The sequence below is a fragment of the Populus euphratica genome, unplaced genomic scaffold, assembly GCF_000495115.2.
Source record: "Populus euphratica unplaced genomic scaffold, PopEup_1.0 scaffold766.1, whole genome shotgun sequence".
NCBI classification, from domain to species: Eukaryota; Viridiplantae; Streptophyta; class Magnoliopsida; order Malpighiales; family Salicaceae; genus Populus; species Populus euphratica.
Genome location: NW_011500626.1, coordinates 89,992 through 100,679, shown reverse-complemented (window position 1 = coordinate 100,679; position 10,688 = coordinate 89,992). Strand labels below are relative to the sequence as shown.

At 31.6% G+C, this 10,688-nt stretch overlaps 1 protein-coding gene across 6 annotated transcripts; it reads right to left on the bottom strand.

Moving 5' to 3' along the window:
- Positions 1-242: 242 nt before the first annotated feature.
- Positions 243-3,906, bottom strand: LOC105115755 (uncharacterized). 6 transcript variants are annotated; one of them, XM_011012762.1, is made up of 7 exons: positions 3,438-3,906; positions 2,944-3,162; positions 2,428-2,533; positions 1,650-1,983; positions 1,200-1,484; positions 779-946; positions 243-629 (listed from the first exon to the last, which is right to left on the bottom strand). In XM_011012762.1, exons 1-6 carry the CDS (start codon positions 3,592-3,594, stop codon positions 806-808), a joined length of 1,242 nt encoding a protein of 413 aa, XP_011011064.1. In that variant the 5' UTR covers positions 3,595-3,906; the 3' UTR covers positions 243-629; positions 779-805. The 6 variants fall into 6 exon arrangements, 5 of the variants coding, with proteins under 5 accessions (XP_011011064.1, XP_011011061.1, XP_011011063.1 ...); XR_840384.1 differs by having other exon boundaries at positions 244-629; positions 728-946; XM_011012759.1 differs by having other exon boundaries at positions 245-669; positions 759-946.
- Between the last annotated feature and the right edge of the window lie 6,782 nt (positions 3,907-10,688).

Sequence of the window (10,688 nt, the reverse complement as noted above, 5' to 3'; positions counted from 1 at the left end):
ACGACCAAAACAAATGAATAGAGCTTAGGAAATAGTATACAGGGACAAGAAAAAGAAAGATGACCTTGAAGCAATCTCCATTAAGCCTTTCTTTTTTCCTTTTTTGACAATGCCATTAAATTCCTTCGAGGAGATAAGGTTAACACGAGCATTTTCTGTAGAAACGCAATAGATGGATGTACAAGGATAACCAAGCACCTTCGAGAGGCAGAAAGCATTGTTAGGCTAGGAGGAAACCGGAAGAAAAAGAATCTGCTAAAAGAGCTTGTGCACACATTGGCCAATGGAAGAGGAAGCAACAATACATAGGAGATTAATATACAAGAATGTGCTGTGCAACTGATATGTTACTAGCTTGACATGGAGAGATTCTGTACTGCTCCTTCTATTGGCACAACAGACTTCAAAACTACATGTTCTACATACTGTTTATGTACAGAGGGGACTCTAAAAGAGTACTGGTAATGGTTTTGAACTGAGCAAGCTGTGAAGGACGAATCCGAGTAACAGCAAGCATCCACCATCAGAGACGCTTCATGCGTGCCAAATTGGTAATGGCATGGCTTCATATTTTAGTCTGCGAAAATTTCAAGTGTATAATACCATGTCATTGTCACTCTTCCTATCTCCTGCCAACAAGTTCTCATCGTTTAGTTAGCGTTACAGGAGCTGCAAATATTGATGTGTAACAACATAAACTTTCAATGAGATATAGCCCATGATTTACAGTGCATAAAAGTCTTTAGCAGGGGAAGTACACTGCACAATAGACCATCACCATGCATGGAAGGATATCCAGAATTGTTCATTGCTCCCAGCCCATTAACATCTTCCAAACTTGTTTCTCGATTTTGCTTCTTGGTACAGCCAAGCCTTCCCCTTCATCAAGTAAGACTCTGTACACTTCAAATTCCCGATCTCCAATCATGCGCCTTCTAATCTCGGCCTGAAAAGACAAACAGGATATAACATTTCCTCTGGAAGAACAGTAAACAATAACCACTTAGTTTACAGAATGCATATATATACACAAGCACACATTCCCACAGTCTCAGACATAATGCATAGTGAAATCTGGCGAAAGCATCTCATATGAATAAAGAAAAGATGCCTCAAGTTATTGACAGGAAAAGGCCGAAAGTGATATCATGCACAAATTGCCAAGACTATCTGAGTTTATTCAGCCAGTAGATAAGTACCGAGAAAATGCATGTGTTAAGCATCTTCAGAGCAAGAGTGATGTCATGAAAAACAAGAGGCCGGCCCTTGCCAGATAACTCCACAGGATTTGCCACCAGCAGCTCAGTATCAGGACCACGGCTAACAGTGGCTACTCGTAGAGGGCGCACTAGTTCCATCTCCAAACGAGAGGACAATGCTTTCTGCTTTCTAGGATCAACTATTTTCTTCCCATCGGTTTGCACAAGAAATAAGTCAATATCACAGGCCCTTCCGTGATTCATGGAAAAGCGCCCATATGAAATCTGGTCATACAAGCAGTAATTAGTTTCTCTCCGGAAAGATTCAGCAAAAACATTAGAACAACAATGCGAAAGATGTTTCCTCCAAATGGAATGAAGCATCTGACTTGCACAAATAGCAAACATGACAGAGTTGTCCATTAATGTATTTTCATAACCTTAATCTACCTGTATGTTATAATCCTTTAGAGTCCTCATTATGTCATAAAGAAGACCTTTGTGATCTTGGCACACGATTTGGACCAGGGTGTGACCTGGACTCAGCGAGTTGTCCATATTGACAGAAACACTGGTGGAAGTTAGTGAACTAGGGAGTTCATCTGGCATTTCCAAGGGGAGAATGTTTTCTGTGATTGCAGTTGGAAGAAACGAAGATTCCGCTGAACATGCAGTAATTTCAGGGCCAACAATTTCTATGTCACAGCTTATCATTGAATTTCCCGTGACAGCTTTTAAGTGATCACATGTATCCTCCTTTCTCTTATTTGTATGTAGGAGCTCCCTGATAAAGAAAGACAGTAAGAAATATTACTTTTGACAAGAAGATAATCACAAGTTCAAGTGGTTGCATGGCTATGCAAACGGGATTTATAGAAATGTCCATTTTCATTAGTCACATCTTTCTATGAACACACACAACAAAAACGATCAGAAGTAGGAACAAAAACATGGACTGGGAGAAGATGCACCTCTTACGAAAATTTCTCTTCTGGACCCAGTCAAATCCTCTGAACGCACAACTATTACAAATCTAAAATGTATAAAATATGGGTATGACAATAAAATTTTCTCAAAAGTCGTATCACTAGATGGCAGAATCAGCCTACACATATTGTTTTATATTCAAAATCAGCCGTAAAAAAATGTTAAAAAGCTGAATCCACATCATGTCCTAATTGCAAATAAAAAATAAAAAAAACATGGCGTAGTTTGGAGGATTCAAAACCTGGTGTCTGTAATGAAGAATAGGTCGATCACTCTCCCATCTGGTGTCGTGGATACCTTCACTTTTTTTATAGTGAGTTCAAGCTCACAAAGCACACTGGTCACATCTGCAAAGCAAACCCTCAGGAACTCGATAACCAATTAAAAACCAGAAGCATTCCAATTTTCAAATTCTACAATAAAACATGAAAATCACAAGGGGGATATGCTAGTATCTGACAACTTGATGCTAATTGCCAAGTATATCCAAAGTTTTTTACAGGGAACATGATTCCTTCATATTACATATATTGCTGAATTTATAGAATATGAATCGCAAACGTGGAAACAAGTGACAAGCTAAGCTTTTTGAAGAACAAAAGGCAATTAAAAGTAACTACGAATCAGAACCCCTTGGCAATCACCTTATCTTCACAAAAAACATATCTGAGCAGAAAACTAGACAATCAAAACATTGAACAAGGAAGATCAAATAAAGAAGAATCGAATCCAAAATAATCCAAGAAAAAGTCGGTACCATGTAAAAGCCCTCTTCTGTCTTGACAAGATAACTTCAACAGAAAAACATCAGGTGGTCTTGGAGGCCGCAATTCTGAACGGTAAAAAGACAACCCAGAAGCTGAGGAACATGATGGGCATGCCTCTACTAGTCTCTTCTTCAATAAACTCCACCTTGTTGTTGATTTGCCAACCACCCAAAACACTAAGTAGCACCATTTTCCATCCGTAGACACATCTTCACCACATCAAAAACACCCAAAATCAAAACAAAAATCATGTTATTTTTTTACGCAAACTTATCCCTACCAGAAAACTAAAAAATCACACTTTGTTTTTGACAAAATTGGAGACTAAAAAGTGTGAAAGAAAAAAGAGTAAAAGAGGCTCAATTTAGCATCTGGGCTGCTTACAGAACAGCAGAAAAGGAAAAGAAAAGGAAAATATTGAGCTGAAGAAAACTACTACTAAGACAAACTCTAAGAATGGAAATTTTTTCCCTGTGGTCCTTACCTCCTCTAACAATGCTGAGACCAAAGAAGAGAATGATACGGCATAAATCACAACCAAGACCAGTCTTGTCAGGACAATTCACAGTGATAACAGTAGGCTCTCCTTCTTTCTCTGATTTTTTAATTATCACTACATCGTCATCATATAAAATTCCCATTTGCTGGTCTTATTTCTTTCCGTTTTCGTCCTCCTCTTTCTTCTCTTTCTTGAATTTGAGAGTTGGATTTTGTTGCTGCTGCTGTTGCTGCTGTTGGTGTTGGTGTTGGTGTTGGTGCTGGTGCTGGTGGAGGTGGAGGAGAAGGAGGACGAGGAGCAGGCAAAGGAACAGAGAGAAAGAGATGCAGAAAACACTGCTGTGTTCGTGTCTCTATCTGCTTTACTTCTGCTTCACTTGTTCTTGTTGTTGCTGTTTCCTTGTCTGTTTTTCTCTTCTTCTCTCTCTGTTTTTTTTTTTTTTTTTTAGGTATGGTAATTTTAAGGATGGATTGATTGAGATATTAGACACGAGATGATGAGACAGTGGACCAAGATTTAGAAGAATGACAATTTGCTGTCCGTTACATTAAAACCCGTGTTTTTTAAAAATATTTTTTTATTTATAAATATATTAAAATATTTTTTATTTTAAATATAAGTAAATTAAAATCATAAAAATATTAAAAAATATCTATTAGTATTTTTTTAAAATAAAAAAATAAATAAGTGTATTGCTCGGTTCGTGGAATTGTTTTTTTCTAGGCCTAGACAAAAATAATTTTTTTAAAATAATTTTTTAAGCTTTTGTATATTTGTTTGTCATTAAAAAAATTAATCAATGAAAAATTATTTTTAATTAAAAAAGAATTTGTTTTGGTTTCCAGAAAAGTATTTTTCTATTATTATGATCGAAAAATATTTTTCAAAAATTATGAAAAAAATTTTAAAATATCATATTATTTACTGATTATAAAAAATTTGGCCCCAGCTACTAGAAACAAAACCGTGAGGCGTGGACACGGTATTGGGCTGAGCTAAAACAAACAATATACAGCATGTTGGGCTGGGCTGTTACATTTAGTATCAGAGCCAACCTTACTAGCTATTCGATGGTGCCGACGGGCTCTTTAAAGGAGGTGAATTGTAAGATCTCACATCAGCAAGTGAAAGAGTTGATTGTTGGCCTTCTTAGTAGTATTGGTTACGAACATATTGTGTGAGCTGTCAAAAACAAAACTGTGAGGCTTGGATGCTAGGTTAGGCTGAGCCAAAGCGGACAATATACATCATGTTGGGTCGGGCTATTACATTTGATATCAGAGCTGACCTCATTGGCTTTCTGATGATGCCAAAGGGGTCATCAAACTCCTTAAGGGGGTGGATTGTAAAATCCCACATTAGTGAGTGAGGAGTTGGTTGCTGACCTTATTAGTAGTGCTGGTTACCAATATGTTGTACGTGTTTTGAAGCCTGTGAGTTACTAGAAATAAAACCATGAGGTGTGGATGCCGTGTTGGGCTGAGTCAAAATGGACAATATACAACATGTCGAGCCGGGCTCTTACATTTGATATCAGAGCCAACCTCACTGGTTGTTCGATGGTGCCGATGAGGTCGTCAAACTTCTTAAAGAGGTTGGATTGTAAGATCCCACATCAGCGATTGAGGAGTTGGTTGCTAGCATCATTAGTAGTGTTGGTTGTCAATATGTTATACGTGTTTTGGGTCTTATGGCCTACCAGAAATAAAATCGTGAGACGTGAATGCCGCGTTGGTCTGCACTAAAGTAGACAATATACGGCATGTTGAGCCGGGCTGTTATATTTGGTATCAGAGTTGACCTTACTAGTTGTCTAATGGTGCAGAAGAGGTCATCATGCTCTTTAAGAGGGGTGGATTGTAAGATCCTACATCGACAGGTAAGGAATTGGTTGTTGGCCTTATTAGTAGTGTTGATTACCAACATGTTGTACTCGTTCTAGGGTTTGTGGCCTGCCAAAAACAAAACTGAAAGGCGTGGACGTTAGGTTATACTGAGCTAAAGAGGACAATATATAGTATGTTAGGCTAGATTGTTATATTTGGTATCAAAACCGACCTCACTAACTGTCCAATAGTGCCAACAAAGTTGTCGGGCTCCTTAAAAGGCGTGGATTGTAAAATCTCATATCGACGTGGAAGAAGGTGGTTGCTGGTCTTATTACTAGTGTTGCTTGCTAACATATTGTACTCATTTTAGAGCCTATGGAATGCCAGAAACAAAACCGTGAGGCATAGTTGCTAGTTAGGCTTAGCCAAAGCGAACAACATATAGCATGTTAGGCTGGACTGTTATACTATAAAATATTAAAAAATAATTCACTTTTCCATAATTCATTTTCCAAACAAAACTATTTTTTAGCAAGCAAATGAAACCTAATATCTTCTTTTTATAATCTAATTTTATTGGGTTGAAACTTGCCTCGTGAACACGTCACTATTATTGTTTTAACACACTAAACACAACTAAAATAAGATTCAATCTCTTATATTTACATAAACCTTAATAAATTAATAACAAAAATCAAATTTAATAAGTATCTATATTTTTTTATTTATTTTATATTAACTAATTATATATTTAGAATCATTATGTATGATAGTTTTTAAAAAATCTTTTTTCTTAAAAAAATTTTAATATAGCATTTTTAGTTTTTTATTTATTTTCAATATCAATATACTAAAATTATCAAAAAATTACTAACAAAAACATCAATTTGATATTTTCTCAAATAAAATACTCATTTAAAACTTGTTAAAACAAAAATTTTCAAGCTCCCAAACACTTCATTCAAAACCAACACACAACAAATCGTCTTACGTATATAAGGATTAAAAACTAACCCTAACTTAGTTTATTTCCATGATATCCAAAAATCATTCTCAAAATCCTTCGTAATTGCAAATAAACCATAAATAAAAAAGGTCATCTAATGCAACAAGTTTAAATTACTCTGAGTCCAATTTAGTTTTACAAAAACAAAATACAGTCAGCAATTTATAATTTTCTCCAATTTCGTTTTTTCTCAAAACATGATTGGATTACGATCAATCCCTTATCTCCTCCTTATCTGAAAAAAAAAGGCCAAAAATAAAAAATAAAAACCCTGAAGAACAACTTGACGTGGAAGATCCAACATTATTGGACTTTATTGTATATAATATATAATAAAATTTGGTCGGTCCATTACTTCGAAAAGTCCAACCTTTTAAATACCCGTTTACGGAGAAGCTGGAACTTAAGAGAACATCATATATGGCGATAAATTAGATAGTATATCGTCTGCGTTTGATATGATATTTTGTCGACGTCTGATTGCGCAGTGAAACCACTCGTGAGTAGTGAGTGACAGCCGCCACCACGTGTCTTATTTTGTGGAGGGTCCCTTTCACGTGCTTATCTTAACGGAGCCTCCAAGAAAGAAAAGTCACTTCCCATTCTTTATTTAAAAAAAAAAAAAAAAACTCTTTCACGCCTCTTTTTCAGTTCTACCTGTCCCGGGCCTCACCTAATCCTCAGCATTTTCTTTTTTACCATTTGTTTTAAAATAATAATAATAATAATAAATCATTCTAGAATAATTATTAAACTCAAATTATATCAATCCATTTTACTTAATTAACATAAAAAATATTTTTATTAAGTTTTTTATAATTAATTTTTTTATATATAAAATATAGATTAGATTAGATTCCAAATTGACTCGTTTATAAAAAAAATTATTAACAGAAAATCTTATAATAATTATTAATTAAAGGGATTTAAAATTATCATTTGTACATTTGAATTTTAGCTTCTAAATCATTTTTAAAATATTTTTTATAATCTTACTAAATATTTTTAATTAACTTTTAAGGCAAACAAGTTCCAAGTTTTATCATGGAAACTACGAAATATATTATATTGGATTGATGAATTTATAAGAAATAATTTCTCAATATTTTTTTCTTTACTAATCCTAAAAATAAGTTAGGACTTTACTACTTACCAACTAAGTTGAACTTGCAAAGAAGCTAATTAATAAATAATAGCATTGATTAAATGTGTAAATTACTTTATTCATTCTACATTTCAATTAATAACGGATAAATTAGACAATTAACATATAAAATATAATTGGATTATGAAATAGCACATAATAAAAATATTTAGGTGAAATAACATAGTTTAAAGATATTGTGGTTCAGAAACATGATATTTTAATAATATCATAGTTTATAATTGCAATATTAATTAAATATGTTAGATTATTTTTAAAAACTTGTATAGCAACCTACTTAACATTTAAAATATATTAATTTAATTGTATTTTTAGAGTTTTAAGAACACTACAAGGATGATAACGTAAAATAAAACAAACAAACACATTTCTCTCTAAAGTTAATGAATAATTCACTACCAAACAGATGAAGTATATATATTATGGCATACCTGTAACATAAATTAAAATCATTATAATAATTAACACAATCATAACAAATAATTAATACATTTAAATCATAATACACTATCAAATGTGAATGCTTAACATGAAAAGAAAATTTATCACCTCGAGTGTGTGTCATTCTATGTAATAGTATATGTGATTGATGTGAAATTATATAAGTTTAATTTACTTAAAAAATATCATAATATATTCTAACATGAATTAATAAATTGTTATATATATGTTGTCAATTAGAATTTTTTTTTTATTATTATGGTTTGTGTTATTACATATATCATATCTATAATGTGTATAACCTTCTCTTACATCAATCTCATTGTACAAACAAGTAGACATTCATCGATTGCATTCTAATTTCTATATAGATGAGTATGTTTGAACTTAAAATTCAATGCAATCAATTCTTTCTGACTTGTCCAGTAAACAACAATATGACTTTTTATATGCTAACCTATAGCTCTAAACCATGTAATAATAATCAATGAACTGTGTGAAGTCCAAGTGATTGTCAACATTTCTTATTCCAATTTAAATGTGTTTTGTTTATGTTCAATCTATTTAAATTTTAATTGTTGTTGTGTTTGGAAAGCACGATATTTATTTAATGTTGTACTTTAAAAATACAACATGCAGTTATTGAGCTTTAAAAACATAATATTTAATAAATATTGTGTTTTATAAATACAATGATGTAAAACTATATTATTTCATCAAACCTTTTTTAAAAGAATATAATTCTCCTAAATTTTTAAATTTAATGTGCGAATCTTATGCTAATCCAACAAAAAAAAAACCTAATAGCAACTACCAAGTATGTGGACATTATAAAATGTTATAGGGTAATGAGATCATGGACACCATGTCATCAATCTTGGTAGATTCCAATAATTTCATTGTTAATGGCGTACGAGTTTGAGTGGACGAGGAGGGCTTGAATCTTTAGAGTAGGCACGGGGAAGGAAAAGGAATAAATGGGATTGGCTTGTAGCTGCAAGGCATATAATTGATTTGGGAATCTTTCAAAAAAGTTAGGTCAATATTGGATCAATACAGTGCCCGCCCGCCTTTGAGCTTCTCCGGACATCGTTTTTGAATGGTCTTGTTAGGAAGAACACCACCTCTGAGATTTCTCTATTATAAACTATAACTCAAAATTGGTGAGGTTTAGAATAAAATAATCTCAAAAGTAAAATAAATAAATAAATAACAAGTTACATTAATTCTAATAACATGATCTTTATACTTTAAGGAAATTGAAATGTGTTATCAGAAGCAATACAATATATAGTCTCTGCCCTCTTTTTTAAAAATATTTAAGAATGTAGTATTGATTATTTTTTAAGTATTTTTTATTTAAAAATACATATCAAATAATATAAAAACAAATACACCTACAGCCAAATTCATTAATTATATTATTTTTTTATTTTTTTTCCTGTGCTATTAAAAAAAAAACATGTAATAGAAACCATATTTATGGTGGTGTGTTTGGAATTGCATTTAATTTTGTTTTTTTTTATTCACAAAATGCTCTCTCCTCTTCATTGCCTCTTTTTATTTGTATGTTTTTACATGGTAACTCCTGTGTTAATATCACCAATCCTAACTAGTCTCCGAAACGTGAATTCAAATCATATTGGACAATGACAAAATAATATTATCTAACTGATATTAAAAAATATATGATATAATTATATCTATATATCTTAACACTATATAATGTAAATTCTGTATATATAACATTCCATTCTTGTACAAGAAAAGTAATTTTTTTATTATAAATTAATTAACAAGGATTATTATTATGGACTAGATATTACTTCAAAAAAAGAAAAATTAATAAAAGGTTGAATTTGAATTCCTTGAATTTTACTTTTATACGAGCTTTACTGAATTTTTTTTTTTAAATCTTAATTATGCAAAAATTATTATTTATAATTTTTTTAAATTTAATTTTTTCAAATTACAAAACAAAAACCATCGCAATACAACCAACAAACCAAATTAATATTTATTGATAGGGCAAATCTAAATTGTGAAGTTTCACGGCATCAAGACTACAATTGACGGCAAAATAATTTCATATCAAGGAGGTTCACATCACGGGCCTGACAATGCCATGATTTTCCAAGGGCTTCATTGATTTGCCCTATAAATGGCCTGTCTCATATGCCTCCAACAAAGCGAACGGTTCCCTTGAAGCCACGTATTTTCCCAACTTGGATTTTTTTTCTTTTTTACAAGGGGTCAATTCAATAATAATTAATTATGCGTAATTAGGACCCTTGAAACCACAAGGATAGATAGGAATAAACTTCAACATGTTGCTATCTCTCTATAAATCCATGAAGTTAAACTTTATACAATAAAATAATAATAAAATGGATATGGTGAAAGATTTGTTGTCAAATAACATAATATATTGACAAACTAGTTATGATTGACTGTTGATTTACAATTTTTAGTTTCTATTAAAAAAAAGAGTTAGTGAGTGTGAAAAGAGTGAGGTTATCGTTAATTTTAAAATATTTTTTATTTAAATATATATTAAAATAATATTTTTTTATTTTTTAAAAATTATTTTTTATATTAGTATATTAAAATAATTTAAAAATATAAGAGAAACATTAATATTAAGTAAAAAAATCTAAAAAAAAATATAAATTTTTTAAAAAACATTTTTAAAATATAAAAATAAACAAAACTTAAGTATTTATCCAAATACTTATTTATATATATATAAAAAAGAAGCATTTACTTATCTACATCTCTTTAATTAGCAACTGTAT